This window comes from Hesperophylax consimilis, chromosome 3, assembly GCF_061612785.1.
Source record: "Hesperophylax consimilis isolate HC1 chromosome 3, BYU_Hcon_1.0, whole genome shotgun sequence".
Classification (NCBI taxonomy): domain Eukaryota; kingdom Metazoa; phylum Arthropoda; class Insecta; order Trichoptera; family Limnephilidae; genus Hesperophylax; species Hesperophylax consimilis.
The window spans coordinates 18,856,907-18,877,984 of record NC_142838.1 but is presented as its reverse complement, the minus strand read 5'-3'; the positions used below and the strand labels follow the sequence as shown (position 1 = coordinate 18,877,984).

Genomic DNA, 21,078 nt, shown 5'->3' with positions numbered 1-21,078 from the left:
CTAGAAATTAAAACAGTTTTGGCCCTCCGAACTCACTGGAGTAGTCAATGTGGCCCTCCGGCTGAAAAGTTTGGAGACCCCTGCACTAAAAGATAAAACTATACCAAATTCGTCTCTGGCATCTAAAATTTCTGGGTCAATGTAATTTATTTATTTTGGATTGCTATTTTGAAGCTTTGAAACTGTAAAATAAGGGTTGAAGCCAGGTTCAAACAGAACTAATAGTACGAGTACTTACAAACCTTATATATAGTTCACAAATATATTTAAAATAAATATGGATAACGCAAAATATAAATATAGTTTGTATGTCTATGGTTTACTTTAAAATTAAACCAAACTCACAATACAAATTTCAATTACTTAAAATATATACAGGGTGTCCGAGGGTTAAGTTCACTAACTTCGGTAGGTGATTTTACATGATGGTAGAAGTAAACAAGATAGATAACTTTTTTAGAAAATATTTATTTTCCCATACAAACAACTCATCTTTTTTTACCTAAAAATTACCTTAAAACGTTGGAATTTCGAAAATAGTTCATAACCTTTTCTACTTCTAAAATCATGTAGAATCACCCCCTGGAGTTAGTGCACTTTACCCCCGGGAACCTGTATATTTTCTGTACGTTTAAGCATAGTATAGGAGTTATGCGAAGTATTTTTTTGTTTAATTTGAATGCCTCACAAGAGAAAATTGGGGTATGTTGTCAGTTTGTGATGTTGAAGGTAGTGGGTAGGGAAAGGAGATGAGGAAGAGGAAGAAAAAAGTAGAAAGTGCCTAGAAGTATATGGTCACCAAACATAGCCATTTCAAGCAAGGTTTCAATTCTGAAAGGTGGAAAGGTGTCCTTTCCCCAAGGCGATATAGGGTGATATGCTGGGAGTATCTTAAACTCGGGAACGTGCCGCAAATAGACTATTTATTTATCTATTATTTGTACGAATTTATCATTTTAAATTAATTGATTGTGAAACTATATAAATTAATAAAATAAAATATACTATTGCAAGCCAGAATTTGAACCCGCGATCGAGAGCCCCTCGACTACGGAGGCCGTCAAAAATGTAGGAGAGGGTTCGAGTGCAGGGATATATTTGAACTATTATTAAAAATGTTCAATTTATATTTTTCGTTTATCTTCGGAGAGTTTTGTTTACTGGTTGGTGATATAGGTACCATTAAATATGTCGCCTAATGCATTTGCATGTTTTAGAAATAATTTGTCATCGCGTATTTTACCAATTTAATCAATTTTGGTTTACATTATTAATTAAATGTTTAATAGGTTTTAATATACACCTCAATTTCTCCGCAAATAATATACCATCGTATTTTAGCGATGGTGTTATATATGTAATAAATGTATTATGATTTACGATGTCTTCAAAATACAGGATCATAAAACAGTGACTGCAGTACCAAATAACTCACTTGAATATTGAATTTTCTCGCCATTGACCAGTGCCAGACTAACGACAGTGTGTAGAGAAATATAGAAAAACTAAAAATATCCACTAGGTATTAATATCTTGACAAAAAAATATTATTTACAGAGGGGAACAACATCCCGTTATCATGTATTGGTATTATAGTAATGTAATTGCTTCACTGGGGGCGCAATGCTTCGATAATTAGTATACAATATTAGGTTTAGGGTTTTTTGGTTGTGATTGACATTAATTTCAGAAAACTATTAGTATTAAATAATCAATTCACCCTACCCTGCAATCAGGGTCGGCCCTGAGCCAACGGCGCTTGGCGCGTGTAAAATTTTAACGCCCCTTGTCAAAAACCAGTAGGCTTCTAGGTAGGTGATCACTGCAATCAATAATATTCGGATGATTTGTTCTCTTTTTCGAACCTGTTCCTGTCCACCAAATTACCAAATATTTAATGTCACTTCCAGGAGCTGGTAAAGTACTCGACCCGACTTGGCGAAGACTGTTCCGATCTCCAGAAGGCCCTAGAGCTTATGCTAGGAGTGCCCCACCGGGCAACAGACAACAAGTTCACATCGAGCATCGAGGGCTACCACGGCAACATCCATAAGCTTGGCCGTCTTCTCACCCACGACTGGTTCACGGTCACCGACGTCGAGGGCAAGCCCAAGGAGCGGTACCTGTTCCTCTTCAAGGCGCGTATCCTTATCTGCAAGGTTCGCCGGATCTCTGACGACCGATCTGTCTTCATCCTTAAAGACATCTTGAAGGTTGGTAATTTATCATTTTAACTGAAATCCATAGTTTCACTCTTCGAATAGGTTCTAGGAAAGTGCATGGTCCTCTCAGAGGCACGTATTTTCATCTGCAAGATTCGCCGGATCTGTAATGTTAACTATACTTCGAGATTAGAAGAACTTTGGTAATCTTCAAGATTAGAAGTTTACGGAACTGACTTCGAGGACTATTCAATGGAACGGCACCGGTTTTTCTCTTCTGCAGATGATTTTTTGATGGTCGAAGTTCAAACGCTGGATTGGTTCAAAATAATCATATCAAGGTCATGTTCAAGGAACGGTATTCGGTCCTCATCCTTATCGGTGTTAATGAATCTCTCATCTAAAGAAATCTTGGAAATCAATGTTTTGTTGTTTTATACTACACCCACCTCTGTTCTTTTTACAAGAACTAAATATTTGCAGTGGTTACCTACGTTAAAAATAATGACTTGCCTAATTTTAAATGTTATTATTACTACAATTTGTTTATTCTTAAATCGAAATACATCGTTTGATTAATGAATCCGGAAAACTCATATAACGGGTCCAATTCAAACTCGTAAAATAGTTATGACATCTGCGAAATTTGTTGGCAACGGTAATAAATATATTATTATGTACCAACTTAATACTATTACAAAAAAATAATTAGTATTGCGTAATGCCAAAAATTATTGTACATCTACAGTATATATTTGTTTTTTTCAGAAAATCTTGTATGAAAACAGATTAGCTTTATTTTGTAAAATTGTTACAGCTTCCTGAAATAGAAGTAAAGGATCACGTAGCAGATCGTTTCAAGTTCGAACTACATAGTCCATCCGGTGCACCATATCCGATTATACTAACAGCTCACAAGGAATTAGTAAAACCTTCTTGGCTCAAGGAAATCAGACAATACTCCAGCGATCTCGGTATGTTAAAATTCAAATCAATTGTAAGTGAAATGAACTATCAAAACACCTTCACTCCTTAATTTATCTTTTAGTGTTAGTAATTTCCATAAATATATTGATGGGTTTATGTTTATGTTTCCAGTTGCATTAGCTGAACACGCTGCAGACGACTTAAGGGTTGATCCCGGAGCATCGTTTTCACCACAGGGTCCTTCACCAGAACCACCCAAAACTACCGAAGAAATCAAAAAAACCGTTCAAGCTCAAAAGACTACCACCACAGTCGATATCACCAAACAAGTGATTACTGCAAGCTCAGAAAAATCTGTTACAGTTGAACAAAAAGTAACAGTTCAAACTGTGAAACCTGCTGCAGAACCTCCAAAACCTGCTGTGGTTTCCAAAGTGGTTGTTGAAGCTCCGAAACCAGTTGTTGAAGCTCCTAAACCAATAGTTGAAGCCCCGAAACCAGCTGTAGAAGCTCCTAAACCAGTGGTTGAAGCTCCTAAGCCGGTAGAAGCACCAAAGTCAGTTGCTGAAGCTCCTAAACCAGTAATTGAATCACCAAAACCAGTTGTTGAAGCTCCTCAACCAGTAGTTGAAGCTCCGAAACCAGCCTTTGAAGCTACTAAACCAGTGGTTGAAGCTCCTAAGCCGGTAGAAGCACCAAAGCCAGTTGCTGAAGTTCCTAAACCAGTACTTGAAGCGCCTAAACCAACTGTTGAAGCACCAAAACCAGTTGTCGAAGCTCCGAAACCAGTTGTTGAAGCTCCGAAACCAGTTGTTGAAACTCCTAAACCAGTGGTTGAAGCACAAAAACCAGTTGTTGAAATTCCTAAAGTAGCTGTTGAGGCTCCTAAACCAGCAGCAGCTCCCACGCCAGTTGCAGTAGCTCCCACACCGGCTGCAGCTCCTCCCACACCAGTTGCGGTTGCTCCCACACCAGTTGCGGTTGCTCCCACTCCAGTTGTGGTTGCTCCCATACCAGTTGCAGCTACTACCACAACAGTTGCGGCTACTCCCACACCTGTCGCGGTTGCTCCCGTACCAGTTGCAGTTGCTCCCACGCTAGTTGCGGCAGTTTCTACACCAGTTTCAGTAGCGCCTAAACCTCCGGCGTTAGAACCCACACCAGTTGCGGTTGCTCATACACCAGTTACAGCCAGTCTTGCACCAGTTGCGGCAGTTCCCACACCAGTTTCGGTAGTCTCCACGCCAGTTGCGGCAGCTCCCACGCCAGTGGCTGTTGCTCCCACACCAGTTGCACCAAGTCCTGCACCAATTGCGGCAGCTCCCATACCAGTTGTGGTAGCTCCTACACCAGTTGCTGTTGCTTCCACACCAGTTGCAGCAGTACCTGCACCAGTTGCGGCAGTACCTGCACCAGTTGAGGCAGTACCTGCACCAGTTGAGGCAGTACCTGCACAAGTTACGGCAGTACCTGCACCAGTTGCGGCAGTACCTATACCTGCGGCAGGAGCCCCTACACCAGTTGCAGTAGCGCCAAAACCAGTAACGGTAGCACCCGCATCAGTTGCGGCAGCACCCACACCAGTTGCAGTAGCGCCCAAACCAGTAGCGATAGCACCCGCACCGGTTGCGGCAGCACCTACGCCAGTTGCAGTAGCGCCCAAACCAGTAGCACCCCCCCCAGTTGCAGCAGCTCCCACTCCTGTTGCAGCCCCAGGTCCACCTCCTACGGCGGCTTGGATAGCTCCTACGCCAGTTGCAGTAGCACAAACTGTAACAAGCAGTACAGCAGTAAAGTCTGTCGAGCAAACTGGGCAAACTATTGTCAGCAGTGTTGAAACAGAGGCAGAAATGTCGCGAAGATATAATAGTTCTTCGTCTCGCCGAGTAGAAGGTAGCACAAATTTTCTATGTTTACTAATAATACTTAATTATTATTGTCTTGTACTAGAACTCCATAATTTTAATTATCTATCTTATTTAATTACCTCACACAAAACTACAACAAATTGACCATCATTCTTAGTCTAAATTTGACCAAAACTTACACACAACAACACATCATTGGCTATAAAGTTGGCTGCAACACTAAGCTCATCACACATCTAATCACAACATTTGCAAGTCGTAATTCGAACATCAGTACTGGCGCAATTAATACCATCTATATTACTTAGAATTTGCTTATTTACTATCTAGAATTCTCGGCGGTATCAAGTAGCCAATTGTCATCCAGTTCCACTTACGAATCGTCGAGCTATGGAGCGAGCAGCGCCAGTTTTAACTCTCAAGTGGCTGGGTCCATCACCTCCTCGACAGTCCTCCAGAAGGAGGCACTAACCAATGGAACGACCACCAGTTCCTCGACATTAATTCAGAACAGCTCCCGGCGCTGTATCATCGGCGGAGTTGGTGGAAAACCCGGGTTCGTCAAGGCTCCGGAAGGAGTCAATATCGAGCGTAAGTATCCCCCACTAATCGCTGCCGTTTGCTGAGATTTTTGTCAATAATAAGAATTTTATTTCACGGATTTCATACATTACAATGTGTTTTCACTGTGTATATACCCACCAAGCAATTCTGTTTTATTTATTGTATTTTAGACTATACCAGCTTCAAATTTGTTTTCATTCAGCTTATCGCTTATGTATATTTAATGGTATCTATTTAATCAAAATCTTGTGTTAGGTATATTCCATTACATCATGTGTTATATTATTGTGTAAATAATTTATTTTATTTTCCAGCGCCAAAATAATATGTATTCTACATCATTTTGTAAACATCACACATGCCATTCTCTGCTTTATATATTGCTTACATAGTGACTAATCTATCATATTTTTATCATCGTTATTATCATTTGTAAATAATTTTATGTGTTTTTATGTGAAAGTTTCGTTTTTATGAGTTTCCTTGCTTCGATGAAGTTTTTAGAGAAAATGAGAATATTTTTTATGACGAAAACAGATAATAATAATTCATTGATTCCGCTTAAATTAAATGAATATTTTGTAAAGTAACAATTTTTTATTTGGGTATCTAAAAGAAGTGTTATTTGCTTATAACCGTGTTATTTAAGTTTTTAATTTAACTACGCAATGTAAATATGGTGAAAGCTGGTATTTTTTTAATGAACTATTTGTTACGTTTTTATAAGGTTGGTATCGTAGTATAATTTGTAGATATAAAATGTTTAAGTAATAATGTCATCCTATGGGTGTCCAAGTTTTTGGGAAATCAAATATTCAACTTCATTCGAAAACACTGGAATAGTATGCAAAGCAGAAATGATTGAAAACTTTGTTCGAATTAATAATTAAAAATATAACTTCACGACATTAGATTCTAGGTGGATACATAGTAAAATAATTAGTAATAATATTTTAATTTGTTGAAAAGTTGTCAATTAATCCGAGCTAAAAATCAATTGATCAGAGCTAGCTTACAAAGAAACACGTACGTTATTGTAAAATGATTGGTAAAGGATTCTGATTAAAAATTCAACTATGTACTTCAAAAAAGGTCAATAAAGTTTTTTAATAAAGCGATAAATTATTGGCAAGGCTCGCAAGATTGATCAAACAACGTCAAAATGAGATCCCCATGTGAAGGCAAAGGCTGATGTGAGCATGGACCTAAAAAGCCATGGGCAGAGCATTAGTGCGATTTTGTAAATGGCATTGAAGGCAAATCTAGGGTGAAGAAGCATAGAGTGGCAGCCATCTTGAATGACAAACCTTTGAACTGATTTGTATGCAAAGTGGTGCATAATGAACTATTATTATTTTATTTTGGTTTTGTTAACGCAGTTGTAACGACTTATGATTTTAAGGGGTATTTGATGAGAAATGGAATGGGAGACTTCATTGAAAAATTTAACCAGGTTTGGTATTTTTCATACATCTTTGCCCTCACCCAGTGGCTTCAAATTTTTCTCGAATTGCTCCGTCCAGGGCTTTTTAGGTCCATAACGTTCAAAAACCATGTTTGGGCATGTTGAATGGAACGAAGGAATTAGTATAAGGATAATATAATAATAATAATAATAAGTGTTTTATTATCTTTTTTTTGTGTAACAAATAGATATAATGATATCCTCACTGGGATCTCCCGTGCTGAGGATTATGAGGCGGATGTAAATGTTAGAAGAAGACGGGGACGTTCTAGGACGTATGAGTCGGGTCAAGTCAAGAGTCTATACAGAATATGTATGAGACAATGTATGAATGTAAATGAAGCAAGGAACGTATGCCAAGACAACGTTCTGTGGTGGTCTATCATATCTGCTTACTCCTTCGGAAAATAGCTTGGTGGTTTGTTAGTCCAGAATACCAAATTTGAGAAAACTATCTAAGCTATATACTCTACAAAAAAAAACATAAAAAAGATTTTAATTATGATTTTTAATTAAACTTTAAACCGAATTATAGCCGGCGAGAATGCAAGGTTCTCGTGTTCTCTGCAATCATCGGAAGAGACCTCAGTGACGTGGCTGAAAGATAACCGGCCGCTAGATGACAAGCTGGCAGACAGGGTGAAGATATCTGGCAACAGCCAGAACGGGGAGCATATCCTGGAGCTATTGCACTGCGTCGAGAACGACAGCGGCACCTACACAGCCAGGGCGGAGAACAAGAAGGGAAATTCTCTTTGCACCGCTCAACTTGTGGTGCAAGAATGTAAGTATAGCGTTTTGTTGTGAGGAAGTTATTACATTTGCACGACGAGGGCGAAGAATAAGTAGGGAAATTCCGTTTGCACCGCTCAGCTTGTGGTGCAAGAATCTAAGAATACCATTTTACTGTGAAGAAGTTATTAGATTTACACGGCGAGGGCGGAGAGTAAGAAGGGCAATTCCCTTTGCACCGCTCGACTTTTGGTGCAAGAATGTAGGTACAGCATTTTACTGTGAGGAAGTTATTAGATTTACACAGCGAGGGTGGAGAATAAGAATAAAAATTCCCTTCGCGCTGCTAATAGTGTGGTGCAAGAATGCGATATAGAATTTTACTGTGAGGAAGTTATAAGATTTACATGGCGAGGGTGGAGAGTAAGAAGGAAAATTTCCTCTGCACTGCTCAACATGTGGTGTTTTTATTGTGAAAGTAAATTATTATATTCTTGAAGTAGAATACTAATTCGTTGATTAATCGTTTCTTATTGATGGTTTTTGGTATTTGCTGTCAAAACGATATTATATTCCCTTTATGTACCAACGTGCAGAGGGCGTTTGTGACGCCACAGCCGCCAACAGTTGTCGAGGCAGATCCGGATCCCGGTGACAGCTGTCTCGCAGCCATTAGCGTTACTTACGTCATAGCAAAATTTGAACTATACAGGAATTAGCGACTTCAGATAGTTTTTAAAATCAATAATTACTAACAAAAATAATATTTACGTTACGATACTAATAAACATGCTACGTGAGTACTAATTATTTATTGAACTCACTCGTTTATTTCTTCATATCCTATTTTAATTTCTCGAATAATCTGTTGTTTAGTTACCCCCGAGGAGCGAAAGGAAAGAGCTGAGAAGAATGCGGCCTACTTCGTGGTCAAGTTGAAGGACACGGAGCTGTTGGAAAACACCTACCTGAGGTTCATGGTCAAGGTCAAAGGCGACCCTAACCCGAGAGTCAAATTGTAAGTACCTTCACTACATTTTCATAACTTATGATTTATATAAATGTGTATTTATGTTGGGTTGTTTCAGAGAAATAATAAATACTGCTGGCATACTACTAGGATTCATAATAACTAGTAACTTACATTTAAGGATTATTTCTAGTGACTTACGACTAAGATTCATAAATACTGACTTAAAGGTAGTGACTTACGACTAGGGCCTATAACTATTGTCTTAATGACATATATATTTATATATGAAGAAACTTACAACTAACATATTTACATTTAAAAATACATCATAATAACCTGCTGCCGCGGGTTTTTTGCAGCTAGACCCTGCAGACGGCTTTTTGATGGGATTCGCTCAATTTATTAAAGTTCCTTAACCTTCCAGCGGGCGCGCTGTCGTAAAATTTACGACAAACGCGCCTTATCGCTTCCCCCACTCTTGCGACTTAGTTGTAAGCATCGAGCTTCGAGCTATGCTAGAGTCAAATCAAATGTCAAACATTTACCGCAAGATATAAATGCTTTTCTCAAAGTGAATTACGGTAGGGCAGTTGAACCGATAACTGAAGAATAAAACAGAAGCTTTCCAAAATGCGGTGTTTGTCGGTATGTGCACTGGATAAGAAAAGATCCTCCGCATCAATGAAGTGTTGCCGTTGCCAGTCCTTTACATGCAAGAACCATTCTTCAGTTGAGGTGGTTTGTAACAATTGTAAGGATGATAATATTGATTCTGACTAAATAGGTCGATAAAATATTTTGTTTTGAAATATTAACATGTTTAGAGTGTTGCTTCGTTTTTTTAAGAAAGTCAAATATATTTTTTTAAAGTACTGCCTATTATGATTTTTCATATCCTTAAAGAAATTCCCTAACGTTTGTATAAAGAAAACACCACTTACATGGAGAAAACTTGATGACGTAAAATTTACGACAAGCGCCCGCTCAAGGGAAATTTCTCAACGCGCCCGCTGGAAGGTTAATAATAATAATAATAATTGGATAATTTGTAGAGCGCCGTTTTTGTGAAAAATCACCTCAAGGGCGCTGTGTTTTGATAGTGGAGTTTTTCTCCTTTGTATGTAAACAACATTTATTAGAATGTGTGCAAAAATTTACTTATCACAACCATTTTTGAATGCTTACGTAATATGTGTATGTGATATAACTTGTTCCAAAGTTCAAAAGTTGAAATGGACCGAGAATCGGCATTTAACGAGGACCTTTCAAATACAAAATATGTATTCAAAAATAGCACTAATCGACTGTTTGATAACAATGTTACCTACATTACCATTTCTGTGAAACACTTCCATACATATGTACTAGCAATAATAACTCACCAATCTCTTTCTAACTAGAGGTTAGTCATTTTCTATCGTACTGAATTACAATCTGAGTCCTAAAACGTTTTTCAGGAATAAAAGGGCACAAAAGTAACCACAATATTTGCATGTCGACCAAAAATGGCACTTCCTGGAGAGAAAGCGCTCAACAAAGAGTTGGGCTTATTATATTATACTAATTCAAATCCATAAAATATGTTTAAAAATGAAATAAGGTTGTTATGATAACGATTTATTTTACTCAGAATTTACGTGATGTGTACACATTACATTTGTTAACATACAAGGTGAAGAGATGCAGCTCGTCCCAGTCCAGAGTCACTAATGCAATTATTTTCGGATAACAGCGACTGGGATGTTTCCGCTAGCAAGTTGTGATGCTGTATCGTAAGTTGTCAGGTTTTTTTTCCAGTGACCCAGTAGTGGCTACAGTAGGTACCGTAAAAGCACCAGTAAGAATCTATAAAGGTAATTAAAGTTTGGTTTCGTCTCCCTTAGTTTCAAGGATGACGTCGAGATCATGGATGGAAATGAACGCATCCAGATTGTGAGGGACCGCGGAGACATTGGCTTCTATGAGATGGTGATTGTGGCGGCCCAGGCCTGTGATGCGGGCAAATACTCCTGCACCACCTCCAATACCTACGGCACGGAGACTTGCGAGGCTGTCGTCACCGTCACAGGCATGTAGTATTTTACAAATTAAGAAATTGTTTTGAAGCCTCCTGTAAATTTGGGGACAACTATAGAATACTGATGGGAACGAATAGGAATGAATGACGGAAGAACACCTAATTTATCTATGTTCTATCCATACAAATAAAAATGTAAATGTTCGTTTGTTAAAAATCTTAAATCTCCAAAAGTTCAACGTTGCTTTCAAATAGTTATAGTTTTTATACACCTTTATTAAATAGATGTCACCTGTGACAGGTAAAGCAGGCTTTTTTTTGGACATTTTTTTGTTTTTTAAGCGTTGTTATTTTTTGGTTAAAAAATCTATTGTTACTCTATCATCTGCACAGACAGAGTCATAGCAACGCGTGGCGGGTTACAGCTAGTACATAATGATATGGACATTGCTAGATTGGGGATTTGTGACTAAACTATCGAAAATGGCTTATAATTAATTGTAAGGAATAATGACTGATAAATTAATAAGAATTCTGTTTGCATGGGAATTTAAGTAGGGGTTGTAAGGAAAATTATGATTCAATCTACACAGTTTTCCAGCACGTGTCAATATTTAAGTTATAGCAAAAATTACATATATTTTTTTTAAATTGAACAATTTTTTAATTTGTTTTTGCTCTTCCACCATCACTATTCTATTTTATTCTGCCCACTGATCAATTTGGTAGCCATCTCTGGTCTGGAGACCCAAAATACTGACTGAAAAAAAACGGATTGAAGTCTTTGGAGCATATATCTAGATGTCAAGTGGGAATCCTGTCCTTGTGTACTGGTATTTCAATGGAAGATGAAAAATTAGGGTCATTATTACCTTCGGCAACAGTGCACCCTGCACAGTCGGGAAACCCATCAAATGCTTGTCCAACTTTTGTATAAAGTTTTCACATTTCTCACATAACAAGGGCTCGCTTCTACAACTCATTCTTGTGATTAACAGCTCGGCTATGGAATGTTTTACGGTGGTGTCTTTCTTCCCTCCAGCAACATAGGTCTCTTCAAGGCCCAGGTTTACTTCCTCCTTTCCTCAAAAAGATCATCCACACAGCACCGCTTACGATGACACAGGCCCTGAGAGAAATTATTTTCTTAATTCACCGTTACGTACCAACAAACCTACTCTCTGATCTGATAAAATTCCAATATAATGCTATATACTTAGTCGGCCACTAAATAACATGAATTTGCATAGATGACAAGAAGATATTCGGCGACCTCGTGGACGGAGCTGTCCTAGCGCCCGGCGAGAAGCCCACGTTTAGCTGGCGCCGCGATGGGCAGCCCTTCGACCCCGAGGAGCGCTTCAAAGTACTGCTGGGCGATGACGAAGACTCGCTGGCCTTGGTGTTCCAACACGTCAGGCCGGAGGATGCGGGCATGTACACGTGCGTGGCGCAGACCTGCGCCGGCAACATCTCGTGCTCTGCTGAGCTCACTGTTCAAGGTATGTTCATACCTATGTCTCTTTTAAGGTCAACTAAATACTTGCTTGGATGATGTAAGAGAATAATTTATTGACATAACAAAACAAAATATTTTGAAAATTGAAAAAAATACATATAGGAGGGCTGTCATCTGCTCAAATCCCAAAATGTCATGTAATTCCAGGTTCTGTGAACCAGCTGATGCGCGAGCCAGAGAAGCCGACGCTGATCATAGAGAATCGCGAGGCCAACGTGTCCGTGGGCGGCTCTGCCATGCTGGAGCTGCAGTGCAAGGGCTTCCCCAAGCCAGACATCCTGTGGAAGCACGATGGCAAGGTGGTGGAGCCTGGCGGCAGATACAAGTAAGCTTTTTATTACAATTTAAATATCACATATAAATACATCATTGGCCCTCCCTTATAGACTCTTTGTCATTTCAATCAGAAATGGCTTTGGCTGTGTTTGGTAACCAGATCTGGATAGCCAGGTACTTTCCCACATTCCTTATCCCCATCTCCTTCCCCTCCCCGCTTCATTCAGCCTGACAACATACCCCAATTAGGGATGCCATAGTCTAACTGGCTCCAGATGGTTGAGAGCAGTTGGGACTCTAAAAAATTAAAGTGCGGTTTAAAATAATTTTTTTTTTTATAAATCAAAAAAAATTATAAATAAAGGTGATGATCACATTCTAGTAATTTGATATCTTCCATAATATGCTTAAGCTCTAATTCGAATTCAAAAATTCGGGTTTCAGTTTTTAGTTTTCTTTTTACCAATAAGTATTTCATATCTGTAAATATTAAAATGACAAACTTCATTTTCTACTCTATTTCTTGCAGATTCCTATACGAGGATGCTGAAAGTATGTCCCTTATCATCAAGAACTGCACCCCGCAAGATGCCGGGTTATACACGATCCACGCTAAGAATGAACTCGGAGAAGATAATACTGAGATGCGCCTGGTTGTCAAGGCCGCCCCCAAGATTAAGAGGAAGGTGGAGAACCAAACCTGCATGACTGACGTAACCTACAAGATGACCATAGAGATTGAAGGATCTCCGGCTCCCGAAGTGTCCTTCTATAAGGACGGAGTGCTCATAGTCAATTCTGACCACATCAAGATCACAAAGGAGAGCGAGGAAGTCTACACGTTGACTTTCACCGGAACAAAGATCACAGACACTGGGTCCTACTCCGTTATTGCGAAGAATGAAATCAATCAGTGCTCGGAATTCTGGCAACTGCGCGTCACATCACCACCAAAACTCACCAAGACGCTCGGAGCTGCCAGGGATTGCAACGAAGGAGAAACCATAACCTTCCAAATCAAGGCCGAGGCTGATCCTCAACCTACTATTAAATGGTATACAATAATCTGAATTTAACCATTTTTATATTGTAAATAATTACTTTTCATTCCCCATACCCACTTCGTGAGCATTTTGCTCTCGGTTATAAATCTGGTTTTTTTGTTCAGCAGCTCTTTAATTAATAAGTCTTTTTCACACAAAATTGGCCATGAGAGAGGCACTTATCTCCCATGGCATCACATTGTGCATTTTTTTCTACTATCACCAAGTGGTTGTTTTCAATGGAAACTTCAAAGAATTATAGCTTGTAGGGGAAATTATATTGTGCTCTGAAAATAATTACATCGACCCAAAAAAAAGGCAGCAGAATATTCTGAACAAAAATGACATTCTTATAATGCCCATTCGTGAGTTGTACAGATAAAAAATGATTTGATATACGATTAATTAGTGCTTCAAAATCTGTGAACATAACTAGCCCACAAAAAAATATTTAATTGACTGATGATAACTTACATAAAACTTATTTAGAAACCACTTGATCATTGTTATTTACTTTTAGGTTCCTAAACGGCAAAGAAATCACCACCGAAAGGACCAACGCAAAGATCACTTCTGATGGGTCCACCTTCACCCTTGTGATGACCAATGTAACAAGAAACGAAACCGGCACCTACAGCTGTGAGATTTCCAACAGCCACGGAGTCTCCAAGGACAGCACCAAGCTCAATGTTCGCTGCGGACCTCAGTTCAAAAAGGGTCTCACAGACACTAATGCCGTTGAAGGAACATTGAACATGGAGTTAGTTGTCAGCGTTGATGCTTACCCCAAACCATCAGTGAAATGGTAGGTTTACAATTTTTTACTAAAATACAAATCTTCATATTTCAGGATGATTGTTTTCTGGTATGACATAATTCAGAATCAGAAAGTAGGGTCTATTTCTAATTAAAATATTGTCATGTTTACGGAGCGTACATTTCACTTAAAGGTACTACGGCGACGCTGAAATAACAGAGAAGCGAACAGAGTTCACGCGCACGGATGACGGCGATAGCTACAAGCTAATAATGAAGGAGGTCACCACTGAAATGTCAGGGAAATACTCCTGCAAGGTCACCAACGAGATTGGAGCCAACACTACTGCTTCCACCTTCACCGTTTACAGTAAGTTAAACAATTAAACCTGCATATGAGGTTCCCCACTTAAGAAGATAGGTTTTCAGCCCCTTGAAAACTGAATTGTAAAAATGTGTGAGTTTGGAACCCACTTATAAGGTTTTCTCACACATGAAATACGAAGTTTTCAAATTTCAGTCTCATCACTGTGTAAAGATCTCGAAACAGTGGCAGTAAAATAATGAAATTTCATAGGAATCAAACAGAACAAACCATAAGGAATAAAAAACAAAGCCAAAACATAAATGTTTGCTCCAAGTCGCGTCTCCAGCGACAATATTACAAACATTGAACTAAATGTTTATGCAAACATGAAACATTAGGGCAGGGCTGATGTACCACCATTACTATTTCAGGTATTAGTGCAGATGGGGTCAACGGGTCAATCATAAACCATTATTTAGTTGATCTTGTTCGATTCGTAATTTAATCTGCAAGCATCTATCAACTTACATGCTGATGCAGTCTTGAGAAAAACCACTATGGTGTTTTGAATGCACCAATCAAGTTTGACAACCCACATAGAATTTATTACTAGTGTTCTCAAAATTGAAGACAATGTTGCCATTGTTAACTCACATAACATGCCTTAATTTAATTAATTTAACCTTTACCTTAACCTCCATACAACATGATTATTTCAACTTGTTTTACATAACAGGCAAGCCAAAGATCACCAAGAAGCTCATTGACATGACCGTGGATGAGGGAGCGACCCTGAAGCTCGAGGTGGAGATCGAGGGTTGCCCCGAACCGAAGGTCCGATGGTTCCGCGACGGCCAGGAGGTCACCACCGATGCCAGAATCAAGATCGAGCGTGACAGCAAGCGCCTGGAGAATTACAGCTTGACCCTCAACCTAACGAAGGAAGCGGACGGCGGCGAATACGAAGTTCGAGCTATCAACGAAAACGGCACTGTCTCCTGCAAGAGTATTGTCACAGTTCACAGTAAGTACTCTCTCAATTCACTCTTCGCAGCAAATTTACTTTCTGTTGTGATTAATATATTTTTCAAATACAACTACTTAAAAAAAATTGTCATATCTTTATGACACAATGGTAAAACCCTTTTCTGTTGCAATTTATGATTTTTATTGATAATTTTGATACAATCATTAAGCTTGGATGTTTCAAACTACTTCACATTTGATGATCATCAAATTTACAATCAGCGTCATTATGATTTTTCGACATTTAAATAGTCCCCGTTAAATGACGATCCTCGGACTGTTTCAGCTTTTCATCAAAGCGTTATTAGTTGACAAGCGTAAAAGTTTGAACGTTATGCTTGACAGTTGATCACAATTGATCAAATGCTGAAATGGGCCTGAATGAAAAGTATAAAAAATTAAAATGAATAATTGATTCAATGGTCTTCAAATGTGAAACATTATATAATCGGATTGGGGTTTCATCATAAAAATGTATATACAAATAAAATGAAAAAAAATTAAAGCTTTTTGCATTACTTATTATTATAATTCAAAGTAGAGCAATTTTTGTGTGGTTTTCATAAGAAAACATTGTAATTTTTGAAAGGCGTTTTTACCACCATTTCATATTATAATGGATTTAAGAAATTCTTTTCCTAGGGCAGTTTGAATGTAATATTGTAGTATAATTAATAATTCTGCTCTGGGCCACAAGTTTCTTCTCTCTAAAATATGAAATGTTGTTCCAAATCGCCATATGTGATTAATAAATAATGAAATCTTAGTTTGATTTTAGGTTATATGTCTTGTTATTAATGTCACGATATGTATAATATTCTTTTACCACTATAAAGGTAGCATTTCTAGGCTCGCTTCATACATGGAGCAAGTAAGTACAAGTGTATTGGAGAATGCCACCAGGAATGTGTTTACATTGTGTGAAGCTCCAATCGGACCACATAGAAGTGGTTTGGATTGCTATTATTTTATTGACTGCAGCATTCTTACATTAGTACTAGATTTAGTATTAATTTAGTGCATTCGCAAAATATCTTTTGATAAGAAATGCATTACAAGTTTTTCAAATATACTATAATCATAGAATAAAGGGTAACACTAGAAGTTCCTTCCATACAAATTTGAACAGAAACAAATGTTCCATTTAGCCCAATAGCCCAGTACTCCGTCTCACTTACACTCATCTGATGTTGTAGATCTCCATACCTTTTGAATTTCGTAAACACAGTTTTCTTTATTTATTTTGGAAATTTAAGCCTCGATTAGGCAAATATTAAACTTCTTGTGTTATTCTTTATTCTACTACTATAATCTTCTGTCATGTACCTTGTCTTGTTATTGTCGGCGGGTGTGTTCACAAATTTAAAATCAAACTCAGCTTATCAAATTAGAGTCAAAATGCATGATGAACACAAAAATAAATATGAAAAAGAGTTTTAAGTTGTGGCTAAGTTACATTACAATGTACCCAACCAATTCTTGCATGCTTGCAACTCAATACTGAAAAATTATTTGCTGCACCCACTATCTGAAAACATATTTGTGAACATTCTCTCTGAGGTTTTCCATGCTCGATTAAATTAAATAACACCTTCAATGCAATGTGATCGTTTCTTTAGAAAACATGCTGTCTTTAGTTTTGCATCTTTTTATTGAAAATCTATTCCCAAAACAAAACATATTCATATCATTGTTATACTGTCCTCATCCAGCTCAAGAAATAACCAAGAGGTTTGACAAACTAGAAATCACCACCGAATCTTTGGATGAATCTTCAGAGACGAAGAAATCTATTCAAGACACGACAGAACCAGACGTGCCCGAAAAAGCGAAGAAGTCTAAAACAGAACTTGACATAGTTGAAGAAGTTCAGTTTGACGCGAAAACGAAGAAATTGGATGATTCTGACATTGTCGAGGCAGACAAACCAAAGAAGGCTGATAAGTCTAAAACTGAGGCTGAGAAAATTGAAGAAATTGAATTAGACGTAAAAACAAATAAGGTCAACGGATTTGATAATCAGGAGTCAGATAAACCAGCCGCACAAAAAGGAAAGAAAGGAGTCCTTGGAAAAGAAACAGTTGAAGAAAAGTCCATGGCAGAGGAAGAGGGCATCAAGCAGAAGAAAGCGGAGAGAACAGATGCGGCTCCCAGTAAGCAAAAAGGGGAAAGCGAAGGTATAAACTATTCTATATGTACACAATACACAAATACAAAAACAGTCAACATTCAGATACAACATCATTCATTTATCCATGACAAATTTTCACATTGCATGCTCTTCTTCTATTAAACATGATTAATGGCTTTAATGTGCATTCGATCCAAGCATGCTTGGAGTTTATGTTTAGGATAATTGTGGGAGAATGTTGATTTGATTGAGTGAGTGTGTTACCACCTTAGGCCGGCGCTCTACAGAAACCGTCACCACTTTCCAGAGGGGAGAAGGTGAATCAATCATTGTTACAGTTGTCAGCAGTACGCGCTCACACGAGGCGATAGTGTCAGGTCAGTACCCCGCTTTCTATACGCTCTAAAACATCAATAGCTTTCATTCATTCAGTATCGATTACAATTACCACAAAACAGATACAACTACTCATATGCTCTAAAATAATATTTACTTTACAAGATTTTTTTCTAATTTTTATGTACCTATAATACTTTGATAACTCGCGTGACATATCTTTGAAACTCACTATTCCAGTGTTCACTAACCAATTCGTAAAATATAGGTCCTGCTGAAACACACACATTACACAAAATGTCTGCCACTTCTATGATTTACGAAGAGGACTCTGATAACGAAGGGGAGCGGAGAAAAATAATAGCTCCTAACCGTCCTCACAAAACCTCTCTAGAAGTTGAAGAGGTCGCCACGCACCGATACACCCAAGACGAATCTGGAGGATACGCCATCTCTGAAGTATTCAAGAGGGGCAACCACGGGATCATCGAGGAACCCGCCGACTCAGACGGAGAATTGAACTCGGACAGATATTCCGAGAGGAACCGACTCACAACCAACAGAGGAGTATCCATTTTATCACTTTCAGAAGACGATACAACATTCGTTGGCGGCAATTTATCTCGAGATCTTTCATTAAACGATGTTAATAATCTAATCTTTGATTTTGACGATACCAAACGGATGTATTCGAGAGAGAATTATGTCAGGCAGGCTTCATTCCAAGAAGAAAGCTTTTCAGAAAGTGGTAAAATAGAAGAAAAGGTAATATCTGAAAAACTTCACAGAGTTATCGAGAAAGATATGAGCGATGAAATCTTAAACAAGAGGCTCGGAAGTCTGTCTAATGGTTACTCGTCAAATAACAACAAAACTGAATTTATTCACACGAGCGAATACGAAATAAGTGAATCTGTAAAAGCGAAAAATGCGACAAATACAGACTTTATTTTCAAACAGTCTATTGATGACTTTGGAAGTACAAATACCAAAAGTAATGCCAATCATGAATTTGATCTTCCTCCTAAAAGATCCAAAATAACATTCACAGACGATGAAGATGATGAAATGGAAGATCTATTCAGAAGAATAAAAATACAAAGAAATAATTTGGGAGACATTCTTTCAAAGGAGGGCCAGAGGAAAAATGACAACTATTCCAAAGGTTTCAAAAAGACTGAAATTCTAGAAGAAATAAATGAAGTATACGAAAATTCTTCATCAGATATAGAAAGTCCTTCGATAGGTACTGAGAACCTTTCAGTGAATATTGGAATAAAAGAAAAAATTGTTACCGGATTTGGTGAAATATATGAAAATAATCTATCAAAAGAAGAAGGATCTCGTAAAAAAAGTGTTAACATTCCAAAAGAAGAAGAAAAAAATAGTGAAGGTAAATCTATAAATCAAAAGCAAATATTTTTTTATAGCTTTGTAAATGCAACTTTAAGTGTACTGTTTAAAAATGAATGCTTCTTCATCAATGATCTCTACCAACATTTCTTCAAATGCAATTCAATTAAAATGATTAACTGTGACTTTTCTATTTTAGATGCATGAATTGTGTTAACTAACCTCGTGATCCAACTCACCGACTAACCTACAATAACCGGTCTGCAGCAGCCAGTGTTCCGGTGGGAGGGTAAGAGCATTTCCAGGATGGCCAGATTCAAATGTCTTGCAACTTAATATGTGTCAATATTTAACTTAAATTGGAATTAATCCATAGCCATTGCTGAGATAACAAGCGCGGAAATGGACGACGGAAACGTTTACGAGAGCCTCCCGCTGGAGTATAAGGTGTTTGCAAAGGGATTCCCCCGCCCGGCCGCCAAGTGGACCGTCAACGGAGAACCCATCAAGCCAAGCCAGAGAGTCCAGATCTCCGACGAGGGAGACTGCTATACCCTGCACATTCTAGAGACCGAAATGGTCGATGCTGGACTGTACCAGTGCGAAGTCGGCAACAAACTTGGAACTTTCGCCCGCAAAGCCACCTTGTCCGTTACGCGTAAGACTTTCTCATATTCCTCTAATTGTTTTAAAGAGAAAATTTTTGTTGTTTCATAACATGCTGCATTTTCAAAAACCTACGCCTTATTACATTTAATGCTACCCTCTATTGTACATATTGTTATCTTTAATAAGGAACTCCAGTCAATTAGAAAAACATATATGTATATGTATATGTATATATGAATGTTTGCCTTCTAACTTAAATATGTACCAGTATTTTTTATTGTCGTTTTCACAGTTAAAATAATTGTTAAAAATTTTATTTTTCAAAGCCGCCAAAACAATCGATATCTGGTAAGGAAGGCAAGGCGTCATACGTACCTCGGTTTTGTCAGATAACAGCAAGGCAATTGCTTTGTGGTGACCCGTGTGCGAGTCCACGCAAAATTACCCACATTCTTAATGCACACGACGGACTGACCCTTGAGGAAATGGCTATAGTTCTATCAGGGCCCTCTGACCAATCACGGGGCGTTTAAACGTCATAAGCTTTCAATAATTTTTATATATCGATTTATTTTATTTATGTATTCGGAATAAGCATTTGTTGATCTATATGAATTTATAAATACACATTTAACCTATAATAATTTTCACTGGAGTTCCTTATTACATAAAATTTGTATTATAATGCATGGAACGTAGTCTAAAGAAGTCATCATAAATAAACTCGTAGCATGTGTGTATATAAATATTTGTGGTTTTATTTCAGCTGTAAGCGAATTGCGCAAGCCTAAGTTCATTGGGCCCCTAAAAGCGCAACAGATACCCGAGAGGGAGCCCATTACAATGACAGCCGTGTGCACTGCGGACCCCATACCCAACAAAGTGGCGTGGTACTTCAATGATGAAGAAATCGTTGCGGATGCCACCATTAAACTGTCATCAGAACATAAGAAAATTGAGCATAATCTGAAGGAGATTACATACAAGTTGCATATCCCAACAGGTTTGTCTTGA

The 21,078-nt window shown here is 38.1% G+C and overlaps 1 protein-coding gene across 7 annotated transcripts in view; it reads left to right on the top strand.

Annotated features, from left to right (window-relative positions):
• Window positions 1–21,078, top strand: part of Obsc (Obscurin) — a 155,310-nt gene that overhangs the window by 115,573 nt on the left and 18,659 nt on the right. For 3 of the 7 annotated variants that reach the window (XM_089648983.1, XM_089648944.1, XM_089648991.1), the window contains 17 exons: window positions 1,911–2,213; window positions 2,980–3,136; window positions 3,261–4,982; window positions 5,288–5,548; window positions 7,522–7,770; window positions 8,595–8,736; window positions 10,575–10,759; window positions 11,959–12,210; window positions 12,375–12,552; window positions 13,033–13,557; window positions 14,067–14,351; window positions 14,497–14,672; window positions 15,346–15,633; window positions 17,348–17,812; window positions 18,039–18,143; window positions 18,371–19,495; window positions 20,831–21,067. In XM_089648983.1, the coding sequence (XP_089505109.1) occupies window positions 1,911–2,213; window positions 2,980–3,136; window positions 3,261–4,982; window positions 5,288–5,548; window positions 7,522–7,770; window positions 8,595–8,736; window positions 10,575–10,759; window positions 11,959–12,210; window positions 12,375–12,552; window positions 13,033–13,557; window positions 14,067–14,351; window positions 14,497–14,672; window positions 15,346–15,633; window positions 17,348–17,812; window positions 18,039–18,143; window positions 18,371–19,495; window positions 20,831–21,067 (6,655 nt within the window). Of the gene's footprint in view, window positions 1–1,910; window positions 2,214–2,979; window positions 3,137–3,260; window positions 4,983–5,287; window positions 5,549–7,521; window positions 7,771–8,594; window positions 8,737–10,574; window positions 10,760–11,958; window positions 12,211–12,374; window positions 12,553–13,032; window positions 13,558–14,066; window positions 14,352–14,496; window positions 14,673–15,345; window positions 15,634–17,347; window positions 17,813–18,038; window positions 18,144–18,370; window positions 19,496–19,831; window positions 20,114–20,830; window positions 21,068–21,078 lie in introns of all 7 variants that reach the window. The other 4 variants (XM_089648953.1, XM_089648960.1, XM_089648967.1 and 1 more) reach the window with 4 other exon arrangements.